This window comes from Ptychodera flava, chromosome 20 (assembly GCF_041260155.1).
Source record: "Ptychodera flava strain L36383 chromosome 20, AS_Pfla_20210202, whole genome shotgun sequence".
NCBI lineage: Eukaryota > Metazoa > Hemichordata > Enteropneusta > Ptychoderidae > Ptychodera > Ptychodera flava.
Genome location: NC_091947.1, coordinates 31,504,577 through 31,517,080, shown reverse-complemented (window position 1 = coordinate 31,517,080; position 12,504 = coordinate 31,504,577). Strand labels below are relative to the sequence as shown.

Here is a 12,504-nt window from a genome sequence, read left to right as displayed (position 1 = left end):
ACGGGAGAATCGAGGGTTTATGATCCATTGGGAACAAAAAATTTCGATTAATGACTAACACAACCAAAAAGGAAATTTTATTCAACTTTGAAAAAAGTCACCACCTTTCGTTGGCATAGGATTCCATGGCAATGGACCAACACATGATGTCGTTTAGGTCCTCAAAAATCGTCTAAAACGGCACGACGATAATAACTAAAATGAATGAACAATTAAAAGCCCGTATTTAAATGACACGATATCAGTTGTCGTTTCAATTTTTTTCCTTTCTGTTAGAAACTCCACGATGATGTTTTGGAAATCAAACGGGAAATGCCATATTCTCGGTGCTCCGATTGATCCATCCATTGAGGTAAATTTCACTGCCATGATCCGCCCATGGATGTAAAAAAATAGATGATCCGCCTCAGTAAATATCTGAAGTTTCTACAGGAAACCTCTCGTCCGTTCACGGATCTTTTTTCGTCTTTCATTTTAGTTTCAAGTTGTTTATAGGATAAGGAAGCTAGAAATCCATCAAAACGTCGCTCCAGGGTCTATGATCAAAAGTATGAGCGTGTTTTGTCATCAGCTGTCAGCAGGTCGTTTTCCAAACCGCGACAGGGACTCAGAAACCCGCCATAGTGTCACAAGACGCTAGACCTAGATTGTATGTAATTGTGTGCTATCGTTTGGTCCGTTTCAAGGTTAATTGACTCTGAATAGCCTAATCATGGTTGTGACTCCCGTTTTTGACATAACTATATAAATACCCATCGGGATTGAGTGTTCATGGCGTCCCCTTTCACTTTGACCACCACTTTGAATCAGTCTGTGGGTCGTACGTCCCAGCCCGATCGGTCTCTTGGTCTCTCGCCGAATTTTAAAACCTGGTAAATAAAGTTCTTGCAGTCAGATATAATATTCTATTCTCCATTATGTAAAGATGAATGTCTCATTTATATTTTTATTTAGACGAATATATCAACTTCTTGGTGTTTGGAAATAAGTGTGTTGCAATAATTTCCATCGGGGACTTCAATGATGAATTCACTCAGCGGTTCGCTCATGATACACAGCACTGTACTTCCATGGAGATCGTATCGCTATTTTAGCAATGACTTTGATCGTAAGTTTTCATTCGACCAAAGTGATGAAATAAATGCTGACAAGCACTAACTATGTACAGTCCGAGTTCACTTCACATTCTCACTATCACTCGCACTTTCAAAGTGAGCACGTACACTTCAAGCCCTCACATTCGCTCTCCTAACTTTAGCCTCGCACTTGTCGATTTCCGGTACCCTTTATACCTTACGTCAGGAAGTCAGTCGTAAGGACGGTCGCATTTGCTGTTTGCACGTTAAATGAGAGTCTCAGACCCGGTCTCAAATTCACTCGCAAATGTACATCACAGAGCGAAATGGGCGTCTCAATTTCAGTCGCAAACGTGATCGCACTTTGACTCTTCTATGAACTGAGAGTCTCAGAATCAGTCGCATTCCTTATCATTTGGGGTCGTCATGATATGGGAGTGCATGAATGAAGTAGCAATTATTGGACGATTCAAAGGTCGCAGAATTAGAGCAAGAATTACGGTCCACGAGGTTCCGATCAAACAAGGGAATGAGTATGGAGTGTCCGGTTTACGACTGCACCGCCTATTCAGACACTGAGACAGCTAGGACACTCTCGCCATATACTGAGTACAGAGTTACCCTACGAAACGTATAATGGCAGAGATATTTGGCCATCGAAATAGTTTGAGAGTAAAATTTAGCGTCTTTTTTAACTGTAAAAGTATTTACCGACAAGGTTCGGGTAGAAACTACAAACAGATTCAAAGGTCGATTTACGATGCAAATAACACTCGACTGGCTCGGAGTTACCTTCCCTCTCGGGTGATGTTATTACATACTTCACATACGTGTCGGAAAAAATTACTCCCATCCTCCGCATTTTAGTGACACATTTCACCATATTTCCCACGAAAAACATGAATATTTCTTTGAAATCGCCTGACTAAACCAAAATAGACTATTAATACCGTACTTGACATTGAAACTTCGCAATGGCGCAGAGTAAGGGCGCAGTTTGGCGGCGCAATATACCGGCGCAAAATGGGGGCGCAGTTTGAAATGCGCCGGCGCAGTTTGCAGGCGCACTTTGGTGATTTCAGACCGCTTACATAGCTCTTGACAGAGTGGCCACACAACTGTTCGACATTATGACAGAATATGGCGCGGGAGTTCGACACAGTATGGCGTACGTAACGAAGGACGCATGTGGAGGTTGCCAGGAAATACAATTTTTACTGATGGCACGCTGGCCGCTTATTGGCTAATGAGAGTGGGGAAATATTATGGTATAGCGCTCCAATTTTGGAGCTGACCCGGACTGAAAACCATCAATTAATGTTGACAATGGAAGCTAAAGACTATCAGTAGGATTTTCAACAGAGTTTCAAGAGTATGATTGAATGTTTTTTATGTTATCATAAACTTTTGCCTGTAAACCCCAAAATGCTCTGTCAACAGCTCTACAATCACCGTATATAAGAAATGGGTACAGGATAAACTATGGTGGTGCAATGGTTGAAAAAAACCATGGTTGACGACACCATTATTTTTTACACTTCACAGTTTAAAGAAGGTTGCAGTGCTTGAATTTTTTGAATGCCTTATTCATCCTAGTATAAACCTCCAGTTTGTACAAGTGAGAAAATGATGGTGTACCTCCAGCCAGACTCTGCTGAACACACAAGACTGTTAATGATAACTGGCACTGTGGCTGTAGTTTCCAAACTATTGACATAAATTGTGTTTTTTGTTGCTGCATCTACCAGTAATGCATGATTTACTAAATACATGTATTCATTAATGCAATGTGTATTAATCAGCGTTGGTTGAGTAATATGCAAATCAACTAATGACCAGTTATTATAAAAGGAGAATACTCATTGGCTTAAATCACGCATTATGTATTTGATTGTAATACTTTATGTACAGAAGAGCGCCCTCACAAGTTTATCAGACTAAACTATTGATTGTGCCTTTCATCCTTGATATTGTTTTCAAATTAGAAGAATGATGTTGATTTGGAATATAAGGCTGAATGATGGAATGTTTTTGAGTTCACTTTTCAGATATGGTAGTATGATTCTCAAAAGTGAAAGACCTAAACCTTTGCCCAAACTTTCTTCGATTAAACTTTCAAACACTGTCTCACAAAATCCAAAGACTAAAAATCAGGGGTCATTGTGCAAAGTTTGATACTGGAGAATTACCTAACATTTACTGATATTTGAAATTCAAAATGGCAGCCATCCCTGTGTAAACTCTATGGGGAAAAAATGCAAGTTTTGATTTTCAGAAAAACTAAGATGGTAAAAATTTGTCTTACTCCAAGAGCTTTAAACTGAGCCCCAACAATAGATAAGAAAAGAATTGTAAAAATTTGAAAATCCAAATATCTGTTCCTGAAGCACACTGTATCAAAAGGAATGTCACTATATATATCATTTGGAACTAAAATCCATGTTACACTAGATTTGACAGGTCATATTGAGAGGCTCAATTAATACATTATGCGGTTGCCTGGTAAAGTAAATTTCTGAGAACTATTACATACACATGTTTGTGACAATTTTCAATACGCTGCAGCTGTCCCAGGTGTCCCGTTCCTTTTTGAAACCCAATGTGACATGTTCCTCTGAATTAGAAATTGAAAGCAGGTGTGAAATCCTTCCTACTGAGATTTTAAGCTGTTACCATGGATACTTCAAATACAACATCAGAACTGCCATTGTCAGGATGCTGTATCAGCATTGATCTAACTGAACAAGGGCTAGCTAATTTGCATCAGAAAGAAAAGGATCTTATTGGAAAATGTCAAAACTTCCTCCCAGCTGAAGGAAAAGGAAACCAATTTTTGCAATTTTCCAAGAGTTGAGTGTTTGTTGTTTATCTGTCTTGTTACTTCCAGGCAAAGCTTTCTATCTATCACTCTGCTTGTAACATGCCAAGACTTGATGACAGCTCCGTCCATGATGTTATTATAGCGGCAAAGCTTTTACCTACAGCAAATATGCATTAGAACCTGTATCTTGTCTCCATTCAGCCCTAAAATAGTCCATTTTATTCTCTCGAAAGCTTTGATGCCAAGCCGTTGTTTGTCTTGCGGGGGAAGTCATAAAATTCTATCACTGATTCACTGCTTTTTTTACGGACCTGGATACTTTTTTTCATATTTAGCACATCTGGTCCCTTACCAGAATACAAATACGGATGCTATTCAAGAGGAAAGCTAAACACATCACATACAGTGTAACACATCAAATTCCACACACACACAGAAATTTGAAGAGAAAAGGTCAGAGCAATTTCTGAGACTGAGTGCATTCTCAAAAGGATGAAAATATTTTTCCAGGAACTTGATTATGCCTCTACTTGCAAGTTTTCATGCAGTGGGGGCTGGGAAAGTCAAATGAGATTTATGTCTCATCATGTGCATGGACACAGGCTACATTGGAGATAAAGAGATTTCAGCATAAATAGATCAGATAATTGATAGAGGAAACTATCAATTATAAACTGGATGCATTTCCTAGGTAGTGCAGTAATTGGATATACCATCAGTGTGGCAGCCAGAAATTTTAAACCAGGGGACACTGTGTCCCACTCCTGTTTATTTTTGGCGACATTTTGCACATTTCGGGGACAACCATGCGTCAGTTGTCAATCAAATTTTGTATTATTTTGTGGCAAATTAGTTTCACATAACACGATTCAAGCTACCGGGACCTCGTCGCTATGCTTGAATGTCAGGCAATTGTAGCAGTACTGTATCTGTCACCAATCAGAGATCAGTCATACTACGAGCGAATTATGATATCAAGTGCAGCGTTTTAATTACTTTCAATCACAGCTCCGAACGAACTAAGTCTAAGCCTCAAAATAATCATGCAAAACAAAAGTCATTGTCAGTAACAGATATTACTTGCAGACTACATCCAACACAGTTGACTGATGAGTGTGCCCGAGATGACCCTCAGTATGCAAGATGCAGGACAACAGGTTCTGCTTTGGGGACGTTGTCGCAAGGGTGTGTCCTGGCTGCAACGCTATACAAGTGCATAGAGAAACAGACAAATAGACAGCCAGACAGATATCAGTAGACAGTAAGACTCAACAAAGTAAGGGTCAAATTTGTGATATTGTTCTTGTAAATATCAAATTCTTGTTTTAATCTACTGTTACAATATTTTTCTTAACTTTTACAATAATATTTTCTTAATCTTTGTAATCATTTAATCTTTCCTATAAAAAGCTACCAGAGACCTTGTGAAAAATTCAAAAATAAGAAATGACCAAACCCTTGTAAAATTATATCTCTCATTCTTTTTGGCACATTTTTTGAAATTCAAATTTGAAAGACTAGCCAATAACTACAACTGTCGTTAATTAATTTTAACTGAAGTTCATCACTAGCATTACAATCATAGCTATAAGTGAATTTTCTACAATCCACCTCTGTACAGCATGAAATCAGAGTGTAGACAGCCTTTGAAGCAAACTTACATAGCGTTTTTTGAAAAGTTTCCCCAGGGTGGGTACTAGATGTTTGCAGGTTGATTTAATGCCTGGACAAATACAGCAGAAACATCACAAAAAGTGGCACAAGTTCCTTCTAATGCACTCAGTCTCAATAATTGTGAACACGATATTTCAATTAAAAGCCACTTTGAGGGCTTGCTACAAACTCACAAAAGACACTGATCAAATAACTCAAATTTTGAGATTCACCTCACGTTATAACTCACAGCAAACACATGTACCTCACGGTGCCTGGGTTAGTTTTCCAACCGCAAACAAGTGGATTCTGCAAGCACCCTTTGCAGTGAACTCTGACTTACCATTTCCAACTCTTTCTTTGCAGCTGCCATTTCCTCCTGTGGAGTTCCCTTTGGTTGCTGTCGTCTCTCTCTCATCATCTTTGTGTGAACTTTAATCTTCTCTTCCAATTCTCGCTCTCGGGCAATTCTACAACACATGCAGGGTAGAACATCAACCCTCTAACCACTAACAGCTTGGTCTTACCCGACACTTTAACTACGGTACAACTAAATATACTAAGTCACAAGTTGGAGTGAATTGTCTACTGAATTCCTGTTTCAATTTTACAAGTGTAACTTTGTGCATGAATATTCATTTCCTTGTTGTAAAGTTTGTCATGTTCTATAAATTATGTATTTGCATATTTGCATTTATTGAGAAGCAAATAAAAAAAAGTCAGGGTTTATGATTAAGAAAATAATTTATAGTTTAACATATGAAATAAATAATGAAATAAATAATATGTGTGTGTGTGTGTGTGTGTGTGTGTGTGTGTGTGTGTGTGTGTAAAGAATGACTGTTTTATTGTCAATCCTGGCAAAAATAAATTATGAATAGCTTGCCAGTAAACTTCAAATCTAGAAGAGTAACTCTACAGAATATGTTAAATTTGATTGACATTCAAAAGCTTCTTTGACAATACCAAGATTGAGCAGAATTATGAATAATTGGAGTAAAAAAACTCTGACTTTTTAACATATATTGGGAAAGGAGAGAAATACATACCTGGATTCATCCAACCTCTGTTTGGATCGTGGTGATAACATGTTCTTCAGAGCCTCATGACGATTTCTGACCTCTTGCTGTAGGTGAGAATGAAGAAAGGGCATGACCCAGGGCAACGCTAAGCTTGTCATTTTGTCAGCACTGAGACATCTTAACGGATTAGCTTTCTGTTTGATATATAACACAGTCCCTTACAGAGTATGGACACTGTCACTCTATGACTCACTTGTGTGTGATAACAAGACAATGAAAGTCGTCCTACATCAAGGTCAGTCTACCTGTTCTAATGAAGAGAGAGGAACCTTGCCTTTTGCTCTGACATTCTGACCTTGAACCTGATCAGTAGGATCTAGAAATTCACTCACATTCATCAATATTCAATTATGTGTTTTTGTTTGCATGTACAATGCAAGTTCATTACACTGATTTTAGTCGAAGAAAGCCAAAATCAAGTTTATAATCTGAGCACTGAGGGGATATTGCAGTCCCAGGTGTTAGACAGCCAAATTTCCTGCTCAGAACGGTGAAATCAACATCATCAGTGAAATCAACATCATCAAGTGGCTACATGCTTAGTACATATGATTCAATAATGACACCGTTGTCAGATGAAGATACGCGAACGGAAGAAAACAGAAATCTCCCTCAGGTGGTTGAAAAAGAGCAAAAATCGACATCAAAGAGGCCGTAAATCAGCCCATCCAATCAAGAAACAGAGTGTAGGCTTTGCAATCACATGCCTTCATCAGTGGACAGAAATCAGTCAAAAGAAATCTATTGAAATTATGGCAAAAGAAAGAGGTATATAATCAATAATTTACAGCCTGGTATTTTCACACTATTCTGATAATCTTCTTATCTACAGTAACTGAACAAAAGTGACAGTTATCTTCATAATTATTAAATATTTCAGAGTTAGAGGACGTTTCTTCGGGTACAACAAAAAAATTTATCATGATATATTTGAACTATTAGAGATACATGTGTTTCATGAACCATTTTGTTTGCTTGGATGTACTGACGCTTCGATTGCAGCATAATTGTTATCCCCTGGTTTATAAAGTAGGGATTGAACATATGCAACTTTACATTCCTATTGCAATTAGACTAAGCTATGGCAATTACATTGATATACGATGTTCATTGAAAAGAAAATCTTTAAATTTTTGTCCATACTGTGCCAACTTCAAAATAATTCTCTGTCATAATCATGGATTATAAATATCAGAGTTCGCCATGCAATATTTTGGATTAGAAGAGCAAATTACCTAACATGTACAGTTGTAATTCAATATGGCTGCAATTTTTTGTGTTAAACATGTGAGAAAAACATTATGAATTTTTTATTGCAGACCAAGACAGTGAAAACTTAATTTTGTTCTCAGATTTGAGATAAAGTCAACAAAAGCTGTACACCAGCAAAGAAATTGAGTGTAAAGAGAGTTGGAAACACTGTCTAAAGGGCAAAGTCTACATATGACTTAAGTAAAGCTCTTCAAATTGATTTCAGTGAAGCAAAAACATTCACCACAGATGCTAGAAAATGGAATGCCATACTTTCTTCTTTATCTACATTTTTTTTCAAAATTTTCACAGTGCTACTTATTCAAAAGAGTTCATTTCTAAGGCGTACGTACAAAGCATGGTTGTGTCCCAATCTGAATTAGTGACTCCAGAAAACAGATATTGCACACTTTGATTTGACAGGTTAGAATACATGTATATTTTCCCAAAGTAAAAAGATGTGAAGACAAAACCTATGTTAACATACTTTCATGACAAAATTGACTTCAAAAGAACTGTTTATGTCATATACAGCAATTGGGAGTACCGATACATTTCTAAAATTCAAGTAATTTAGCTATATTTCTGAGTGATTGCATAAATATCTGGTGATGGCTATTCATGGTCACTTTGGAACAAACAATTCACTATTGATACTAAGACACTGCCTTGGGACTTCCATGAAATAGTTGACATTAGATCAGTTTCATTGATTTTGGTGTAAATAGTTATTGGGAGACTACAAAATGAATAAACAGACAGATAGACAGAAAGACAGACAATACTTTCAAAAATATATCAACGGTTAGGTTTGAATTTTCATGTTAAAGGTGCATGTATTTGTCCTCTTAAAGTAGATATGCCATGCGCCTAAGGGACAGATAATTGTACTTTCAAATTTTTTACAATTCTTGTTCTGAACCACCACTTGTATGGGCTCATTTTAAAGCTTTTGGAATTAGAAAAATTTTCACAGTCTTAGTTTTTTGAAAATCGAAATTTTTAAACCCCCCTGGATTGAACACAGGAATTTGAATTTTAAATATCGGTAAAATTTGTAAGGTCATTTGTTTCTCTAGCACCAAACTTCATATGTGACCCCTGATTTTTATTCTTGATTTGGTAAGATGATGGTTGAAAGTTTATTTGAGGAAATGTTGAGCAAAAGTTAAGTCTTTCACTTTCGAGGCACATACTACCTTAACTCTATAATCTCTCCTCCATGCAGGGTACTGTTATATTTTCACCAGACTACATCTCTACACCCATATCTTTCCCTAATTTGCATTCATTCACGCTCACAACCTCCTTACCTTAATCCGATCCTCCTTGGTCATTATCTTCATATAGGCTGGATCAGTGTCATAGGGCGCACGGGACACAGGATCATAGAAGTCTGAAATGGTACAGAATACTTAATCAATTGAAAATATCTTAGTTCCTTCTATCACAGGCTAAAGTAGGAATTACAGGTATTAAATATTGTTAACTGATTAAAACTTTACCTATTTAAGGATCACACAAGCCTACTTGGCTAACTATTTAATTTCAATCTACAAAAGAAGGCTCTAAGACTACTGAATCTTTCAATTGGCAGAGGAAACTAGGCATAATCACTATTGGCATTCTTTAGTCTGACAGTTGTAACACAGACCCAGACATGAGATTTTGCTCAAGATGTTTACAATGGTAAAGGTAAGACACAATCAAAAAGGCAAAATAAAAAAATATGTGAGTTTCCCGTAACTTAACATATCCTGTTTGAAATTCTCTGACCATTAACACCTACAATTTTACATTTTTAAAAAAATCACGCACCATTTTATGAAATTTTGCGTTTTTTTGATTGGTTGCATCTGATCAAAAATTAAAATAGAAAAACGCCAACCTATCCTATTTTCTGAAGGCATGTTGTTGGAAACTCATTTATATTTTTATTGGCCTGATTACTTGTACAAGAGCTACTCAAATGTAGTGTAATTCTATATAGTATCAATATCATATATTTGTAGAAAACTGCCTTAAAAGAAGATGAGATTGTTGAAATTTGTAACATCAGCACTGAAAAACTACCCACACATTATAGCTACTACAAAGTCCAGAAGAAATCACGAGGAAATCCTCTTTGCTGTCTCAAATTAGCTTCGTATTGGATGTGAAGCTACAGTGCCTTACAGAATGTTATGAATTTTACAGCATACTTTACTGGTACCTGACACGTTCATCACAATTTGGTGAAGTAAGAGAGCTTGCTTGTGATTGGCTGCCATAATGACTGCACACAAAGGCAGCACCAGGTGACAGCCAATCATAGGCTATTAAGGAAACTCAGTCCAATTGGTTTAGTGAATCCTTATGATGGCAACAATTCTTGGATATTTCTCGAGCTCAAAGAATCTACTTCATAATAAATTCTAAGTCAGTGAATCACTGATTTTTTTATGAGTACAATAACATTCTTCAGTCTAGAAAGTGTTCATTAAATACAACAAATTCTTCAATTTATGAAGTGTTCATGATATTATGACGGTTATTTGCACTAATTTTTTGTCTTGCCATATGCTGTAAAAAAACCTAATTTTAGATGAAGTCAATGAATCAAGAATACAAAACTCTAGGAAATTTGTGAAATCAAGAAACTTTTGGGAATGTAACAGTTTTTATTTCACAGAAGGATGCTTTGCATTGGCATATTTCAAAATATGTACAGATTGCATACAGTGCTATTTAATGGTGACAGAATCTGTCTTTATAAACTCAAAGTCACTGAAATTTTTAGACTTTCTCGGAATTTCAAAGTGTGTGTTAACACCTATTCTTAAATTATCTTTGAAGTACGAGAGTGTTCGCCAAAGGCACTGTAGCTTCAAGTCCCAGGGATGAAAAAAAAAATAATAGCATAGTAGATAGAGACACCTGGGAATAAGCTGGACTGCAATGAAAGGAAATACTTACGTAAGAAAATGCAACTATTATTATACAACACTGAGTAAGAACATCACACAACCGTTACAACAACTATAAGATTTGATTGCATCAACTTGCTGTGTGCACAATTGTGTGGTATGTGAAAATTAATATTGTTATGTCATAAAATCCCAACATCAAAAGAGCCGTGTGGGACTGTTAACAATATTATACAGAGTGATTGCATTGGTGATTTGTAGTTTAGTATTTTGTGACTTGCATGCCATATTCGGCTTGTGTCATGTTTCTACTTATGGACGTTTGGTAGATTTATGCAGTGTACTTTGCTTTTTATGGGTGTATGCTTGTCCATGTGACTGTGTGTAATTTGTATATGATCATTTTTATTGGTATACACAGTGTATCTGAATTTTGAGTGATACTATAAATTTGCAAAATTAAGTCTCGATGTATGTTCTTAATACATTTAAAATCTGAACTAGATCACTGGCAATGCTACAAACCTTGTAACAAACTACTAGTTTAAAAAGCAATATCCCCATCGCAGGCAGGTTTACACAAAATTCAGGTACGATGTGTTACATATAGCACAAGCCACAAGGTGAGTGCTATTCTAAACATATACCCTATTCTCAGTTGTCATGCATTTAATCATTTAACTAGTTCTTCTTATGTTCTTCTGTTTTCCTGCTATCTAAATGCTTTCTGTTTCTGCATTAACCCTTTGAGCGCCAAAGTCAATTTTTGTCGCCTTTTATAAAATGCACTGAAGTTGATTTTTTTTCAGAGTTTATACAAAATTTTGAAAAAAAAAACTTTAGCCAATAAAACGTGATATCCTTTTGGTCTAAAAGAATCAAAATAATTACAAAAAATTCATAAATATTGGTAAAATATTGCACTAAAATTTTGTTGGGAAAAAATACAGCACTCAAAGGGTTTAAGCATCTATGTTAGTTGAGGGGCCCATTTTACCACTGGTGAAACAGTTTTTTTACCATGGTTAGCATCAGCACCCATCCAATCAGAACACCACATTTGTGTGACTGACACATGCACCGATACAATATACATCCTTTTTGTACAGTCACTCTATACAAAATTGTTGGATTGACATATCGTACATAATATTACCAGTAATCATGAACGAGACAATGATTGATTTTTTTGTCACAAAACAGAAGCAGATTTGTGTATACACAGTTTCATTATATGCGTATGAGACTACGAATATATCTGCTTGAATTTTATAAGGTATGTGTGTGTCTGTATATGGTGTGTGTGTACTTTTGTATGCAAGTACACCTGTGTTATAAGGGGTGTGTGCTTGGATGTAGCATGTATATATAAATGAGCGAGTGTTTATGCACAATGTATTTATGGTTTGCATATTTACAGTTCTGTCTATTTGCCTTTATACAATTGTTATATTGTGAAGATTTACCTTGTGGAGTTGAACTAAACCATGCTAAAAAACATTGCACAAAACAGAAAAGATGAAAATAAATAAGAATAAGGTAATCCCACCACCACGCTTGTAGCAAGCTTCACACAAACAGCAACCATGCCCAGTTTGCCCAGTGTATAACCACAAGAGTACTGCTCATGTTTGTAGTGATTCATTTACATACAGACTTGACTCCTGTACGACACTTTTGAGACCAGTCAGCTAGCTTTCATGAGTAACTTTTGA

The 12,504-nt window shown here is 36.4% G+C and overlaps 1 protein-coding gene across 2 annotated transcripts in view; it reads right to left on the bottom strand.

The window, feature by feature from the left end:
• LOC139120638 (leucine-rich repeat-containing protein 27-like) overlaps positions 1–12,504 on the bottom strand; it is a 52,406-nt gene that overhangs the window by 8,108 nt on the left and 31,794 nt on the right. For both annotated transcript variants that reach the window (XM_070685155.1, XM_070685156.1), the window contains exons 8-10: positions 9,197–9,279; positions 6,600–6,676; positions 5,894–6,020 (exon numbers count right to left, since the gene is read on the bottom strand). In XM_070685155.1, coding sequence (XP_070541256.1) covers positions 5,894–6,020; positions 6,600–6,676; positions 9,197–9,279 — 287 coding nt within the window. The remainder of the gene's footprint in view (positions 1–5,893; positions 6,021–6,599; positions 6,677–9,196; positions 9,280–12,504) is intronic.